General features: G+C 31.2%; 2 protein-coding genes across 2 annotated transcripts; both read left to right on the top strand.

Moving 5' to 3' along the window:
- LOC109335433 lies at window positions 2,115-7,092 on the top strand. The gene is made up of 2 exons (XM_019571565.1): window positions 2,115-2,378; window positions 6,385-7,092. The coding sequence occupies exons 1-2, from the start codon at window positions 2,115-2,117 to the stop codon at window positions 7,090-7,092; spliced, it is 972 nt and encodes a 323-aa protein (XP_019427110.1).
- On the top strand, window positions 12,825-17,295 carry LOC109335328 (probable lysophospholipase BODYGUARD 3). Its single transcript, XM_019571464.1, has 4 exons — window positions 12,825-13,961; window positions 14,403-14,731; window positions 15,485-15,687; window positions 16,842-17,295. Exons 1-4 carry the CDS (start codon window positions 13,250-13,252, stop codon window positions 17,164-17,166), a joined length of 1,569 nt encoding a protein of 522 aa, XP_019427009.1. The 5' UTR covers window positions 12,825-13,249; the 3' UTR covers window positions 17,167-17,295.

The following is an 18,124-nucleotide window of genomic DNA, read 5'->3' as shown; positions in this document are numbered from 1 at the left end:
TGATAGTTACTTGAAACTCAAGCTACCATTTAAAGTAAACATAATCCTAACTACTATACCCGAATATAAGCCATATTTAACACTCATAAATAGTTGAATTTCTTAAGAATAATATTAAATGTTCATCTCTTGTTATGAGTATAAGATAGATATATAGGAAGATGGTGTATCCACTTCATTGATATCTCTATTTCGAGCATAATTACACTACGCCATACATTGTAATTAACAACGATCATCCAACATCGCAATTTTGAACGACGCTGTTGAAAATAATGCGGAAGAACATCAACAACACATACTAAAGCAAGCGTTGTCAATGTGAGTAACTTCAACAACACATTCTTGAAACAATGCTGTTGAACATCAGTAACGTTAGCGCTGACTTGAATGAGTTATGTTTAACATCGTATGTGATAGGAAACACAGTTAATGTTCAGCAATTGCACAACACAGTGTTGAATAAGCATTGTTGAGGATGACATACTAACATCGCTTTCTTAATTATGCGTTGTTGATTATATACGACTTTTTAAGTGTTAGAGATATTGATGGTTGAGTGGTTATGTGTCCCTTCATTTCTTGAAATATTAATGGTTGAGTGGTTATGCGTCTCTTCGTCTCTGGAAATATTAGCGGTTGAGTGGTTATGTGTCTGTTCGTTTCTTAAAATATTAATGGTTTCTCATATATAAATATTGTGGTTCAATCTATATTCTATTTCACCAGTAAGAATATGTTCATGTTCTGCTTTATACACTTTCTTTTGTCTCCTTCATGTTGTCTCCTTTTATAATTTTTCATGGCACCTAAGGAGATGAAGATAAGAGGAAGAAAACACAACATAATAAAAAAAAGAGCAATACAAGACAAAAAGAAAAGGAAAAGTTTTGTTAAAAGGAATAACAAAAACGTAGTGAGTATATCTCAACAACTCGAAGTGCTAAAAATGCTAAGAAGGTCTTTAACATCTTCTGATTTGGCAAAAAAGACCCAAATTTCAGAAGGAAAGTTCACTAATCTACCAAATCATTCAGTTCATTAATTTCCTTCATTGTAATCTGCCAAATCATTTAGCTCATTATCAAAATCTTATCCATGAGGTCTTTAACGTCTTTTGATTTTGGTAAAAGGACACAAATTTCAGAAGGAAAGTGGTTGTTATACAAGATTTGCATGAAATGAAGATTTAATCTGCAGATTATTTAGTTCATTCATCTACCAAATCATTCTATTTATTAATTTCATTCATTGTAATCTACCAAATCATTTAGTTCATTAATTTGCTTCATTCAGTTCATTGTAATCTACCAAATCATTTAGTTCATTATATTATCATCTACCAAATCATTTAGTTCATTATAATGTATTTTGACACTTTATTTGAATGAAGAATGAACAATTATTTTGGATGTTAATTTATATTTTATTTATTTATTTGAAGGGAATGTTTAATATTTTTGCAGTCCTATATTAATAAACACAATAAGCAAATTAACAAAACTTAATAAACACAATAAACAAAACTTAATGTACTCACTAGTATGGTAATTTACTTCATTCGACTTCATGTTAATTAACTTATTTTCATGTTGTATTTTGACGCGTAATATAATATGTTAATTTAACAGCGCATAATTAGGAATACGCTGTTAATTTGGAAAATGAGTTCAGTTTAACAGCACATAATTAAGATTGTGCTGTCAATTATATTATATTCAACAGTGCAAAGTTGACATAGCGATCTCAATTAGATTCTATTCTAAAGCGCATCATCCAGGAAGCCTTGTTGATGTGTTCATGAAAATGAGTAGTAAACAACAACGCAACCCTTAAGAAATATTGTTGAAGATGTCAATACAGCAACGCTATCGTTAATATATGATGTTGAAGATGTCTTATTAACATCGCAATCTACAGAAGATATTGTTGAATTGTTACTACAATTTAAATATTTAAAAGATGAATCAGTTCTCTCTACGATCTCAAACTTAATCGAAAAGAAACCTCAAACTCTCAGAAAATCCTTATACTCTCATAAACCCTAAAAAAACTTCAACAGGGCTTCCAAAAGTGGTAATCATGATTCTCACAGTGATGACAAAGCTACATCGATGCCACAAGACAAACAAATCGTTCCTAAAAAACAAACTCCACTTGGAATGACTTCCATGAAGAGTGACATTCAGGCAAGAAGTAAGGATGTGAAGATAAAAGTTCAATGGAACTCAAAAGGCCAACTATTAAACTTGAAGGATGAGAACTCATTGGTAAGCTATATTGAGGTTGTGGTTAGGCAGAATATGCCGCTAACATTCAGCAAATGGATTGATGTTAGGTTGAATGTCGTGAAAGAGCATATTTGGAATGAAATAGCAGTAAATTTATTTTCCAGTTTGTGTGTTTTTTGTGTTTTCATGCATTGTACGTATATGTATTTGCATGCAATGTACGTATATGTATGTGTTTGCATGCAATATAATGTATATATGTTTTAATTTCAGTCAACTTTTGATGTTGGTAAGGAGCATGAAGATTATATCTTTAAATCAGCTGGTGATAAATGTGAAATTATACTACATTTGTATTGCATTTAACTTGCATTTTAGGACATAATTAGGACTTTATGATTGTTTTTAGCTTTTATTTCTCTTTGTTCGGGTTGAGCGGATGTTTTTAGCTATGTTGTGCAATTTGGATGGATTAAAGCAAAAAAGAGTAGAGATTGGGTGCAAGAAGATTGAATTCAGTGTCGAGGCTATGCGAAGAACATTTGAAGGACCAAAAGAAGTCATAGATGTTATATTATATTCATATTTTTTAGATTTTTTTTGTTGGGCTTAGCCCAATATTTTGGAATTAAGATAAATAAGGGTTTTCCCTCGAGGATTTGACACTTTTTTACATTACAATTCTCTAATTTAGAATTTAGGATTCTCTTCTACATCATGAGTGAGTAATTCCCTTTGTTTCTAGGATTGGGGCTATGCCCTTTTAGATTCAATAAATACTTGTTCTTACTTTTATTTCATTGAGTGTTGTGATTTGAATAATTAAACTAGGTTTTATTTGTGTGAGTTGTCTGACCGACATGTTACACCTCCTAGATAAATTGGGGAAGGATCGAGAGGTGAACCCAACTATCTGATCATTAAGTTATTCAAACTAGAATCCTAATTCACGAGAGTAGTATTAGGATTCTCGGGGGTTTCTGGATTTCACCTTGGGTTGCTACAAAGAGAAAGATCCAAGTAAAGGATTTGATTGATAATCGTACCACGAGAGTAGGTGCGACTTCAATTGAGTACACGTGTCGGAGCTCGAGAGAGGGTGACACATATCAAAGAGCAAATCGCCCTCACAACTTAAAGTTCATGAAAATGAGCAAAACAAGGATTTGCGAGTGTAAAAGCGATAACCCTTATCCTGGGAACTCTTCCTAAATTAGATTTCAATCTCTTTTGATTATTTTCATAATTATTCTTGGCAATTGTTCTAAATTCAATTTTATTCCTTATTTGAGTTAAGTATAAATTAATTGTTATAATTGAAGCAGTTTTACAGTCCTCGTGTGATCGATATTTTATTACTTGACGACATAATCGTGCGCTTGCGATTTGCCCTATCAGTTAGCAAGACTTTCCGACAATTTCAGTCAACTTTTTTGATAACGCGTTGTTATATATATGCAATACAATAGTGCAATAATAAGCACGGTGAATAATACCTAAAAATATGATGTTTATGTAAGACATTTAAAATACGCGATATTGAACTGTAAAAATAGAGTAATGAGAAAGAAAAGAATGTAATTTTGACTATTCCATATTATTTTAAAAAACCTAAACTACAGAACTAAATAGATTTTGCTCTAGACGGAACTTAGACTCAAAACATAAATTCTATTACGACATGAGAGAGTTCATGTATAAGGTTAGGTTTCAGACCATGACCGCATAATACCTTAAAGGATCTGTAAACTTATTGTGTTGGGCTTCTCGTAGGGACAAAATAATATATGCGTCGGCATTAAAAACTTAAAATATTCTATATATGCCGAATAGGGAGGTTAGATTTATCCAAACAGTGTAGGGATATGATAATGAAAACTGCACCCATACATATTCGTATTCGAGTTCTATATGAGATCAACTTTCAGGTTCAGAATTTAATAGAGCTGGTATGATATCTCAAACTCACCTAAGGCCCATTAATATATATAAAATAACAAAATTATATATAATATATATATATAAATAGAAATTTCACACATATATATAGAAAGTACGTATATAGAAATATAGGTTTCGTGTGAGTTCCCATCGGATTCAAGGATAATAACAATATTTTCAACTCAATCTAATTCAAGTCCAGGATTAGTAAGTATAAATATGATTCCCATCCATTTTATTGTCATTCTTAAAACAATATAATATTAACATGGCATAAGTCATTAGTTTGAACTACATGATTGATGTACAACAAATGATTTCCTCTATACAGAAAGAAAGACATATTAGTGCACCATTTACTATTTTTGTGCTCCTCATTACTAATTCTTAAATGAATAATGACATGATATATTAACTCTATAACAAAACTTAACCTTCATAACAAAAAAATTGAATTACAGTAAGAGTATGTATGCACTTACACAATACTGTGGTTAGGATAACTATCTAAATTGCAGATGACTTCACGACAATTCTGCTCAAAATGCAATGCATATATACTGCAAACTATTTACAACGAGAGAATCATTAATATTGTGTTCTGCTAACAAAAGACTAACACATGTTAATAACCGTATTTATTTGCAAAACGAAAAAGAAAACAAAGAAGGACCCATAAGAAAGGAGATTATATTTTATCTACTAGTATCATATTTGGGAAATCAAAGCAAATGAAGATGGACCGCATACACACGATATGATGATACACGCAAATATCATACAAACTAAGATCGTCTACTATCAAGAATGTTCTTATTCCCTATTTCGAACTAATTAGATTTTAACAAGTAATATAAAAATGTTACATTTTATTTTTAAAAATCTTTTATTTATGTGACAATATTTAATTAGTTTATGATAGAGAATGAGATACATTTAGGAAAATATGATATCTGCTCAATGTCATACATGTAGGCGAGTTAGGAATTATTTGGCATTTTGCTTGGTATGAAGTAAGCATCACAATAAGGTCGACAATAATATAGATAAGATCAACAGTAATTATGGAAAATGTTCTCTGGTGAATAATTATGGAAAATAGTTCATAAACAACTATTCTCAATATTCATGTTACTTGGGACCTTCCTTCCTTTCAACATCTTCAAGTTCCTTGCACCCTCAAAGAGAGGGAAAATATTATTTCCATATAGCTAAAAGGGATGAGTATCTTCTCCTATATTGGATGAGGATTGTGACACATGAAAAAAAAATTAACAATCATAATTATTTTTCAATATAAAAGAATTATTTTATCTATTGGACTGTGATTAAGATTAGCTCCGCTCCTCTTCAAAGAGGGAGAAAGTACTAGTTTCCTTGCCCAAATGCCCATATTTAGTCACGACTAACACTTAATATTAGGGGTGCGCAGAATTTGATCTTACCCGCTCACCCGACTTGATCTAATCACGATCGGGCTCAAATAGAGTCGGGTCTCATTGGGTATAAGGCTGGATTCAAGTTTAAAAATTAGACACAATCAATATTTAGGGTCGGGTATGAGACAAACATGACCCAACCCAGACCTGTCTCATAGTTATTCATTTATCATGTTTGTATGTGTCTCTATTCAATTATGTACAGAGTAATAACATCTTTTTGATCGAAAGTGTTATTGATTCTCTAATTTGTTCATCACCATATATATATATATATATATATATGGTTAACAATATATATATACATATATTCATTATATGTAAAAGATGTATGCATTATATTTAATTGGGTCTAGAGTCAGGTTAAGGTTAAAAGGCTGACCCAATTGATATTTATGGTCAGATTAGCTTCGAGTCTAAGGTCGAGTTCAAATTTAAAAAATGACATGATTAACATTTAGGATAATGAGCAGAATATAAGGGACAAAGTCTTATTCGAATTAGGCTCACCCCTATTTAATATACATGAATCTAGTAATGTTTTTTTCCTTCTATTGGGCTTTTTAACTCCGAACCCAATTACAACTAACAAATAAAAGAAGTTGTGAAATATTAAAAAACAGTATAAAATCTAAACCTAGTTATAAAGTATTCTCTCCATCCTTATGCCTCCATGATGCATGTCATTAGGAACTGAAGATGTTAATTTGAGACGTAAGGCTACTACTAAACTTTGACGCCTCTTGAGACAAAATGATAACCTTCTATTGTAGAAATCTAGACAAAGATGGATTGGTGACGGTGATTCTAATTCAAAATTCTTTCATTTGTCGATAAATAAGAATCAGAAATTCAAGAAATTCACTGGTTTATCAATTGAAGGGGAGTGGATTGAAGACCCAACAAGAGTTAAAAATTATATTAGCTCCTTTTTTGAGGCAAAATTTGAAGAGTGCACTGGGTGTAGACCTTCTCTTGATGGTATTGGTTTCAATCGATTGGCTGCTGAGGAAAATGCCTTTCTCACAACTAAGTTTGAGGTAGAAGAGATCAAGGGAGCAATTTGGAGTTGTGATGGTGATAAAAGCCCTAGTCCTGATGGTTTCAACTTTTCTTTTCTAAAGAAGTTTTGGGAGTGTCTTAAGGATGACTTTATCAGGATGGTGGAAGATTTCTATTCTTTTGGGAATTTACCTAGAGGGTGTAATGCTTCGTTTATTGTTCTAATCCCAAAAAATAATAGCTCGCAGAGTCTCGGTGAATACAGGCCTATCTCCCTCATTGGGTGCATTCATAAGATCATCTCCAAGCTTCTTGCTGCTAGACTTAAAAAGGTGATTCATTTGATTATTTCTGATTGTCAGTCTGCCTTTATTAAAGGCAGATTCATCATGGACGGGGTGGTAGTAGCTAATGAGGTTATTGACCAAGCTAGAAAGAAGAAAAAAAGGAGATTGCTTCATTTTCAAAGTGGATTTTGAAAAAGCCTACGACTCGGTAAACTGGGATTTCCTTCTTTATATGATGGATAGATTGGGTTTCTGTCCTAAGTGGAGGATGTGGATTAAAAATTTACTTCATTCAAACTCAGTTTCCATTTTGGTTAATGGGAGTTCGACTAAAGAGTTTTCTATGGCAAGAGGTTTGAGGAAAGGGGACCCAATTGCACCTTTTTTATTTCTAATTGGTGCTGAAGGTCTTAGCGGCATAATGAGAGCAGCAGTTTCGAAGAACTTATTCACTGGGTATAAGGTTGGCAAAAATGATGTGATTCTTTTTCATTTACAATATGCGGATGACACCCTTCTAATTGGTGAGAACTCTGTACATAATGTTTTGGTGCTGAAAAGTATTTTGAATTGGCTTCTGGGTTGAAAATTAATTTCCACAAGAGTAGCTTCATGGGTCTTAAGTCAAATCAAGACTTTGTTATGAAGGCGGTTGAAATGTTAAATTGTGCTGTTGGCTCTGTACCCTTCAAATTTCTGGGGATTCCTATTGGAGCTAATCCTAAACGGCTCTCCACTTGGTCTCCTTTAATTGATATTTTCAAAAAGAAACTATCTCTCTGGAAGCAAAAGCTCATATCCTTCGGTGGTCGGGTAACTCTCCTTAAATCAGTTTTATGCTCCTTACCTATATATTATTTCTCTTTTTTTAAAGCCCCAATTTCTGTTATTAATATGTTTGACAAAATTCAAAGACGTTTTCTTTGGGGGAGGGGGGAAGAGAGAAAAGACATTCATTGGGTAAAGTGGAAGAATGTTTGTAGGCCAAAAGATGAAGGGGGTCTAGGGGTTAAAAATTTGTTTGTGTTCAACTTAGCTCTTTTAGGTAAATGGAGGTGGAGATTATTAATCGAGAGAGATGCTCTTTGAGTGAAAGTCTTAAGATCTAGATATGGGGATGATTTTTTAAGTAATAGAGTAGGCGGTGTTTTTGAGTGTTTCAGGAGAGGTTCTTCTTGGTGGAGAGAATTAGGAAATCTTAGTCATAACAGGGAAGGGATTGGTTGTGGGTGGGTAGATGGTGGTTTCCATAGGTCTTTAGGATGTGGATCCTCTATTAAATTCTGGACTGACGTTTGGGTAGGGAGAGACTCTCTCAAGAATGCGTTTACAAGATTATTTCAGGTGGCTTTGGATAAAGATGCAACAGTTGAATCCTTGGGTGCATGGAGAGATGGAGTTTGGTCTTGGAATATTCAATGGAGGAGGAACTTGTTCGCTTGGGAGAAGAGGATTATGATGATCTCTTAAAAATAATCCACGACTCTAAACCTAAACAACAAAGTGAAGATACTTGGATTTGGTTACATGACAAATGTGGGAAGTATTCAGTCAAGAGTGCATACCAATTTTTACAAAAACAGGAAGGAAGCAGCGATCTCATTTTCTTCAAGAAGCTTTGGGCGAGTAATGTCCCATCAAAGATGAAGTGCCTAGTATGGAAAATTGCTTTGGATGGTATTCCAACTAAACTCAACCTAGTTCATAGAGGGGGTTTAGGAGTACATGACTCCCTTTTGTGTGCTTTTTGTGGTGAGTTGGAGGAATCCACTAGTCACTTGTTCTTTTCTTGCCCAACATCCTACATTATTTGGCAAAGACTATATTCTTACTTTGGACTTACCTCTATTATTCATAATGAAGTAAAGACCCATTTGTCAATTCATGCATCTTTGTTACGGATGGACAACAAGAAAATTCATTTGTGGATGGCTCTTTGGTTTGTCACAATTTGGACTCTTTGGCATACTAGGAACAAATGTATTTTTGAGAACAAGCGTTTTCACCTTGATGAGATGATGAAGCTTATTTTGCTACATTCTTGGAGTCTTATCAATGCCCGCTTCCCTTTCTTTTCTTTTTCTCTAACTGATTAGTTGAGGAATCCTTCAAATGGTATTCTTCCGTATTATTTGTAGGGATTTAGTGGATAGGAGTACCACTTGTTCTCATAATATTTCTTTTATCTCTATATTAATTCTCTTATTACTGATAAAAAAAAGGGAGATTGGAAAATTAGACGTGTCCACATTCACAGAGAAACAAATCAAGTGGTTGATCTCTTAGCTAACTTGTCTCATAATTTGGAGCTGGGATTACATGTTTTAGATGTGCCATCCACTAGTTGTAAGAATTTATTTTTATTTGACTGTACTGGTGAGTTTATCCCCTGTAATGTCCTAATGTAGTTCTCTTGGGGTCTTTACCCTCCTAATTACAAAAAAAAAACAGTTTGTTAAACACACACGTAGCCTTGAATGAGAAGAATAACATAAAATATAGAGAGGCGAAAGAAATTGAATGAGAAGAATAACATAAATGCATGTCATAACTTTAAAATTTCTGAATCCTTCACTGCATAAAATTAAACCTGACCCCAGCCTTGATAATTTCTGTAAAGGTTATATGTGATTGAAAAATAAAGAACGTGATGATAGAACTCCTTACATGCATATATTGCTAATTGCTTACTTAGGAAAATTTCCTAATTCAATTGGTAAACAAAAATAAGTGAAAGGATAATGCAAAGAAGAAAACTTCATTTTAAAATAACATTTTTTTAGAGGGTCCCAGAGGTTTATTGCGAAGGGGTCATGTTAATCACTTGATTAAGGGATGAAGATTAATTACCTCTTTAATTTATAATTTCTAGTACCAAATTAGTCTCTCAACTTTAGCAAATGATATAAAAAATGTAATTTTTTTTGTTAAAAGTACATGTATGGTGTTATCAATAATTGATGGCAATGATGGTTTGTTATTTGTTGCATTTGTGAACTTTGATTCTCAACAATTTCGTCTAGATTTATCTGTTTGCACTAGCTAGTGTGTTTTTTATCATGTAAAAAATAATTAAAAATAAAAGGAATAGATTTCACCATTAAATTATGAACCGAAAAATGGCAAGATTGTGAAAAAAATTATTCTAAATTAATTTAAAACAAAGGGTGTCAAACTAACATGTAGTTCTCACGTTAATGCTTTATTGTTTGGTAAATTAGTTGAAATTTGTTAAATCGTGAATATATATAATATTATTTTGTTTATTTATTGTTTGTTTGTCCATTTATTTATTATAATTTTGAACTTGCTGTGCAGATTTATGATTTTAGTAGTTGATAAAATCTTTAATTCAAATACTGTCGTACTCATTGAATCCACTGTTTTAACAGTGAAGAGAAAATATATTAAGAAATTAAAGTGTAATGATGCCTAACTCAATTCACAAGAGAACCAATTAAAAAGAAGAAATAATACAATATCATTAGTAATTTGGTATTACCTGCTACCACACTAAACCAAATAATTTATTACTTATGGAGAGATAGTCATAAACTCCAAAAATGTAAAATGATTAAATGATACAGTTCTAAAAAAATCAATTAATTTAGTGTTAATCTGAATCAGGTATATAATAATAACCAGAAAACTACATTCCCTATCATTAATTCGTATATTCTTTATTTCATTATATGTACCAAACATATTGTTTTCTATGCCATGATGATGTTGATGATAATGCTCACATTTATGGTACTTACAAAAACAATTCAGCTGGAAAAATTATATAAAATCTCCATTAATGTCTACTTATCTACCTTCATGGATTTAATGCTTGAGTGCAACGTAATACAAAAATTGATTGACCATGATCATCTAACATCCTAAGAGATAGGTACATGCATCGAATGTATTTTAATGCCATATATCATCTTAATTATTTACGCTATTCACTCTTTCTTAGCCCCCACAATGAAGAAATGGCACGTTCTTCTAGTTGTAGCACAAAAATTTGCTCATGATTTCAACAATTATTAATTTTAACAGCTTAAAGTTTATGCAAATCGCTGTTTAACATTCCTCCTGAAATATACATTAACTGCACTGAAGAGACAATAAGTAAAGTTATATTTTCTAAGAAAATATTAATGCATAAATCATGTATTATAGATTGTATTTTATTGATGAATAAAAGAGATGGTGATCTACCCTTAATTTGATTTAGTGAATACAAATATTAGTTTAGTAAATAATTCAAGGATGATTACACCCTAACTTTTGCACTTTTGAGAGATGTTCAATCTAGGAATAGCATTTCCAATTGGATATATTTTCCAGCCCAAGAACACACATAAAAAATTTCTAGTAAAAAAAATTTAATTGAAAAATAATGTATTTAACATTGACATGTTTAGTTTTATCATGAGAATTTTGATTTTCATAAATATAATTAACATATATCAATAGATACACGTTATACACGTCTATTATTCGTTGAAAAACTAAAAAAACTTCATTATATCTCTATAAAAGTTATTTTTCTTTAATCATCATTCTTAAGGTTTTTATATTATTTATCATCATTTGTATTATTTTTATTTCAGAGTTAATAATAATTAAGTGATTAACAATAAATATTAAATGACGTAATGATAATGTAAAAATTTGTTACTTGTCAGTATATATATTATTTTTTGTTTTTATTTGTCAGTATTTTTTGTTACACTGGTATTATTTATTTACAGTAAACTTAACTATTGTGTGTATTGATCTTTTAAAATATAAAAATATAATGTTAGACAAAACCACGGTTATTACTTATTAATGGTGATTAACACTAGCATTGTAGATTGCTTAACAATAGAAATTTCATAGTCAAACTCAAACTAAAGTGTTGTAATGAGAAAAAAAACTTCATTAATTGATTCAACCCAATGTAACTTTGGGTCTGCTGGTCTAATGTTTTGTGAACTCTTTTTTTATGATAAAAATGTTTTGTGAACTCTCTTCTCTATGATAAAAATGTTTTGTGATTAACATTAAAAATAAAAGTTTTCAATTATGTGTAATATAAACAACAAAATGTAATTCATGCGGGACAGAATTATTCTTTCATATTAAAAGTCCTGCAACTAAGTTTGACGGGGTCTTGAGAAATCATTGACAAAGGTTTTGCGAAAGTTGGTAAATTACAGCATCTAATAAAGGCATGGGGCAGAGACAAATTGCATTAAATGCAAGATGTTGGAATTGAAAATACGAGAATAAATTATCTCTGGTTATTAGGAGATATTTTTGCTCTTGAAAATATTTGCTAGCAAGTGCTTAATTCTTGCAAAACATTTTGAAATCTTTTTTAATCCTATAAAAATACTAGACTTATATGATTCTGTTGGTCCTATAATATCTTTTCTTCCATATAAAAGTGTTGAAAAATTGATGACTCGAGGCTAATTGTTCAAGACGCATCTTCATTAATTTAATATAGTTAAAATATGGTCATATTCAATATTTTTTTTATTAAAGTATGGGTGTTAATAACAATTTTTTGTATTAGGACATTTGTATGGGCAAGTAGATGACCATATCATAAGTGGGCAAATGATCAGAGTAGGAAAATAGGGTCGATATTTTAGAATGGGCAATAAAGTGACCGGAGTGAAATATCTATACATTGTTATGTTAGAGTGTACAGTCTTATATGTAGATATTATATTATTTATCATTCATTTATATTACTTATATTTAAAAGTTAATAATAATGATCAAATATAAATAATGAATGATGCAATATATAACAATATAAAGATCTCCTAAATTATTTTTCTCATCATAAATTAGGCAAGCTAAGGGTACCTTATTCTTCATCTATATAAGCATGAATTGTTTATACTTTATACCAATATCTAAAACAGCTCATAGACCATAGTGCATATTTGAGTGGAAGGATAAATAGTTTCCTTAACTAGGGAGGTTCAACAACCAACTACTTTTTTTTTATCTTTCTTGGCCAACAAATGTTGTCAATGAAACAATCAATTCCTCATCATATCTCTCTTTCTTTCTCTGCTCCTTGGTTTTGTGTTCAAGTTTTAATTTAATATAGCCAATCCTACACGCTTCCATTCATCTACACTAGAGAAGAAGAAAAAAGGGTTTGCTCTTAAAGGGTGCTTAAGCTTGTGTCCATTTCCCTATACCTTAGCTTGTTATGCCAAATATTTGAGCACACTATATATTATTTGTGTATATCAATGCATCAACATTTTATTTGGTCCTTGATTGATTCTTCCTAGTGCCACATTCTCCACTCTATTAAGTTAAGGAAGGAGCTTGGTTATTTGCATACATGATCACATTCATATTATATTCTTATTCATCATTAGCCTCAAATTTTGTGTCACACAACACCACCCCTTTTCTCCTTTTCTTTCTTTGTGTGATTTGCATGCAAATGGATGTAATGAAAAGAACTAGATCGGTTCTAACACTAAGTGGGAGAGTTATAAATGAGGCATTGAGCATCATTGTGTTTTGTGTCTTGGACCTTGTTGATTATGTGCTATGCTTTGTTTTCAAAGCCATAGACATGTTGATTGAAGTTGAATGCAAACCTTGCTGTTGCTCCTCCTCAGCAAAAGAAGCCATAAAAAGTAGTGGCAAGATCTTAGTTTCTGAAAAAGGTGGTGAATCTGCTAAGATTGTTTCTCTTAGTTCAACAAAGTTGATGTTGGAGGATATTTCTGACACCCTTTATTCTCGTCCTTCTTTGGTGTCTGAGTTGTCAAATTTTACCCTCAATGAGCTTAAAAAGTTCAAGTTGGAGGACCCCATTTTGCAACAACAAATAACAAAGAGAAGCACCTCTCATTGTTCTGGTTCTTCATTCAAGGTTAACACCACCATAGTGGAAATGCTTCAAGGTAAAATTGAAAGGCAAGAAAAACATCATATTCCTAGATGGTCTGATTGTGATTGTAATCTTTGCACAAGTTGGATTCAATCTTCATTCCCCTCTACTAAGCCCACTCTTTTTGTTAAGACTCAAGGCCCCATCATAGGTAATTCATTTAGTACTATGATTTTATTTAGAATAAATACTTTTTTCAATTTATCATATTTCTCGGTCTTATTAGTTTGATGTTTCAAAAATTGAAAAATTTAAAATTGTTTCAATTTTTTTTTAAATGTACATCAAATTAGTCTTTTTTAGGGTCAAACTATTTTCTATTAAGTATTGTAAAACATGTTAAAAATGACTAATTTGATCAACATTTGAAATTTTTTGGAACTATTTTGAGATTTTCAAACTAAAAAAGTAAAAAAAAAACATGAGAGACTGAAATGAATATTTACTCTTTCATTTACATATTAGTAATCTTAGTTAATAATTCAATTTATGTACATTAACCTAACACTCTTCTCTATATACTTATGGTTCTAAACTTTTCATACAAAAAATGTGATGTTAATGAGTGTATGTAATAATGTTGTTGAAACAGGTAAAGCAAAAGAGGATGTGTTATTCATACATGGGTTCATATCATCATCATTATTCTGGACAGAGACATTGTTTCCAAACTTTTCAAGCAAAGCAAGGTTAAGGTATAGAATGTTTGCTATTGATCTTCTTGGTTTTGGGAGAAGTCCAAAGCCAAGTGAGTCATTGTACACATTAAATGAGCATTTAGAGATGATAGAGAGGTCAGTTTTGGAGGCACACAATGTGAAATCTTTACACATAGTGGCACACTCTTTGGGATGCATCTTGGCTCTTGCCCTTGCTGTCAAACACCCTCACTCTATCAAGTCCTTAACCTTTCTTGCCCCAGTAATTACTCTATACTATTTCATTTTATATTCCATCATGTTCTTACTTAAAAATGATGATTAGTTAGGATGTTGACATATCAGCTAAAGTAATGACAAATCAAAATGATCAATTAATGTAAGGAATAAATGATAAGAAAAATATTTTTGGGTACTAAATCAAAATTATCAATAGTTAGAGTTAGAAAACATATATTAAAACTTATATTGTTTTATATATGGTATTATCATTTATCATTCATTTATATTATTTATATTTAAAATTTAATAACGATTAATTATGAACAATGCATATTATAGTGACATTCTGGAAATTCTTATGATGAATGCATATATATTTTTCTCATTGTTTTTTTTGGTACTATTTTTTTCTCATTGTTTTATGCTTGGGTCCTAAACATATTTTTATTTTCAACTATTTTAAGTCTTGAAACATTGATGTGGTTATACAACTTTAATCTCCATGAACTTTTTGTCCAAAAACTAATATAAATTTATAAAGAAAACATGAGCATAATTGAAAAGGTTTATACAAGAAAGTAGTTTTTTTTTTGTAAAGTGTAATATCTATGTATTAATAGTGTAAATATTTATACATAGTCACTGTATTATCTATTAATCATTTGGATTAAAATACTTTTTATAGAATCAATAATAATTAAAAATGAATAATGTATAAATATTGTCAGTGTATACATTTTTATGTTGTTTAGAAGGAGGTTGAATTGATTTTTGGTTTGGGTGAATTGAACAGCCATTTTATGAAGTGCCAAAGGGTGAAGCACAAGCTACACAGTACATAATGAGGAAGATTGCTCCAAGGCGCGTGTGGCCAATCATATCTTTAGGCGCGTCGTTAGTTTTCTGGTATGAACACATAACTCGTATGATTTGCTTCCTCATATGCAAGAACCACTCCTTCTGGGAATTTCTAGCCAAACTCCTCACTAGAAACAGGTGACCCCACAATTTCATTTCTTTCTATAAGATTAAGGGAGAAGTATATAAAGCCCTATAATTTTACATCAATATAAATTATTCTTTCTTTCTAATATTTTCTCTCTTACCAAATTTTTTTTTAATATTATGGGTTTTCATTGCTCAATTAATTTACAATAAGAAGTTTATTGGTATGAACAAATAATTAAGGGAAAACGAATGTCTTAGTTATCTATTTCCCACACTTTCTCTTTGGTCTTGTTCTTGTACTTGACGAGGAGGAAAATGCATACATTGATATTATAGACAAAAAAAATGTACACTTAAATATAAGTAATATAAAATAAGGAATGATATAAATTTAACTCATAATATGTAGATATTATATTACATCATAACTCATTTTAGGTTACAGTATAATTCTTGCCCATATGTCGGGGAGCACAAAGTCAATGTGTGTGAGCCAAAGCATAGTAGATGGAGTCATATTGAGATGATTATGATTACATTAATTATAGGATTGACAATATGGGCCAATCCAATTTATCTTTGGTCTATCAAAATATGGGTTGACTCAACCCTTATTGCTAAAAGGTTCAAAATGTCAGTCCAACCAATATTTGGCAGGGCTGACAGGTGTGCAGACTGACCCATTTTTTCTTCAAAACACACATTTATAATCAACTTGATCACAATCTCAAAAATAAATAATCATCATGCATCATAAATGTCTTTTAAACAAAAAATCACAAACCAAAGTCTAAAATAACATATTATCTTAGTTTAAAATTTATAAGTTCTAACAACAAGTCAGCATAGTCTTAAACTTTTAAATTCCTAGCTCACAATCAAGATTCTAACTCCTAATTTCACAATAATATGGGTTAGTCTGACCCTGTCCGACCCGTCTTTGGCCCGCCAAAATATGGGATGACCTAACCTCAGCCTTATTGCTAAAATGGCTCAAATCTCCAGTCCAACCTACTAAAAATGTCAATCCAAATAGGCTGGTCTGTCGAGCCAAACCCATACTGATATCCCTAATTAATTATGAACCTTCTTTGTATTTTGGTGGCCATGAATAAAGTTGATTATTTCAAGTGTTAGTGAAAGCTACTCTTTATCTAACATTATATCTTTGATATTAATACACATCTCTAACTCACTCACAGGGTTAGGACCTTCTTGCTTGAAGGGTTCTTTTGCCATACCCATAATGCAGCATGGCATACCCTACACAACATTATTTGTGGAACTGCGGGGAAAATTGGTGTATATTTGGATGACATAAAAGATAACCTCAATGTCAAAGTTACTATATTTCATGGCAAAGATGATGAGGTTATCCCAATTGAGTGTAGCTATGAGGTTCAAAGAAGAATTCCACGTGCCCATGTAAGAGTTATTGATAACAAAGATCACATTACCATTGTAGTTGGAAGACAAAAAGTTTTTGCCCTAGAGTTGGAAGAGATTTGGAACAACACAAACAACTAGAAAATTATGTTGTGTGTAGTGCAAAATGCACTTATGTCTAGCTGGACTTGATTATATTTTTGTTTAAAGTTTTTTTTCCCTTGGTCAAGATATTGTATCTTTTCTCATAAGTCACATATTGCATGAACTACAAATGTCCTTCAAAAATATATATAAGAGAGTTAGTTTCTAATTATTTATATAATATCAGTGTAAAAATTTATACACAATCATTATATTATCTATCATTCACTTGTATTTTTTTTTTGAAGAGTCAATAATAACTAAAAATGAATAATGAATCCACAATGTATAAAAGTTATACACCGTCGTCAGTTTCTTAGATTTTTTACTCTAAATAAAATAACAAGTTCAATCATTAAACTGTTATAATAATTTATGTTCAAAACTAGACTTTAGAACTTGCAGTTTCATTGTCCATAACATGTCATTCATGACAAGGAGCTTCTTAGATAAGTTGAAATTAGTCCATCTCTAATAATGCCCTTCTAATTAAATTTACTCTAGAACCTTATAAACAGAAACAACTCTACTAGAAAACAAAACTTAACATAGTTGGTAAATTTTGATTCGTTAAACATAAGAGTTTAATCCCCTTCAATGATATCTACTATTAACAATATAATAAAAAAAACTCATTCCTGCCACATGTCACATCTTCCTCACATGTTTTTCCTTCATGCCACATGTCACATTCTCCTCACATTTTCCCACCTTAAAATATGTCACATGTCACATTCTCCTCATATTTTCCTATCTTAAAATGTTCTAAGTTATTAAAAAATTAAAAAAAAACTTATTCATGCAACATGTCACATTTTAAAAAAACTCCTTCATGCCACATGTCACATTCTCCTCACATGTTTTTTCCTTCATGCCACATGTCACATTCGCCTCACATTTTCCCATCTTAAAATATGCCACATGTCACATTCTCATCATATTTTCACATCTTAAA

The sequence above is a fragment of the Lupinus angustifolius genome, chromosome LG20, assembly GCF_001865875.1.
Source record: "Lupinus angustifolius cultivar Tanjil chromosome LG20, LupAngTanjil_v1.0, whole genome shotgun sequence".
In the NCBI taxonomy this organism is placed as follows: domain Eukaryota; kingdom Viridiplantae; phylum Streptophyta; class Magnoliopsida; order Fabales; family Fabaceae; genus Lupinus; species Lupinus angustifolius.
The sequence above is the reverse complement of the archived record's forward strand: the minus strand, read 5'-3'. Positions and strand labels throughout refer to the sequence as shown.

What these genes read in the sequence shown, in the direction of transcription:
- LOC109335433 (XM_019571565.1), top strand. Translation starts at nt 2,115, where the DNA reads ATGCCACAAGACAAACAAATCGTTCCTAAAAAACAAACTCCACTTGGA. An exon ending in ATATTTGGAATGAAATAGCA is followed by an intron (nt 2,379 to 6,384) that starts GTAAATTTATTT and finishes CTTCTATTGTAG; the next exon opens with AAATCTAGACAAAGATGGAT.
- LOC109335328 (XM_019571464.1), top strand. Translation starts at nt 13,250, where the DNA reads ATGATCACATTCATATTATATTCTTATTCATCATTAGCCTCAAATTTT. An exon ending in GACTCAAGGCCCCATCATAG is followed by an intron (nt 13,962 to 14,402) that starts GTAATTCATTTA and finishes TTGTTGAAACAG; the next exon opens with GTAAAGCAAAAGAGGATGTG. An exon ending in AAACTCCTCACTAGAAACAG is followed by an intron (nt 15,688 to 16,841) that starts GTGACCCCACAA and finishes ACTCACTCACAG; the next exon opens with GGTTAGGACCTTCTTGCTTG.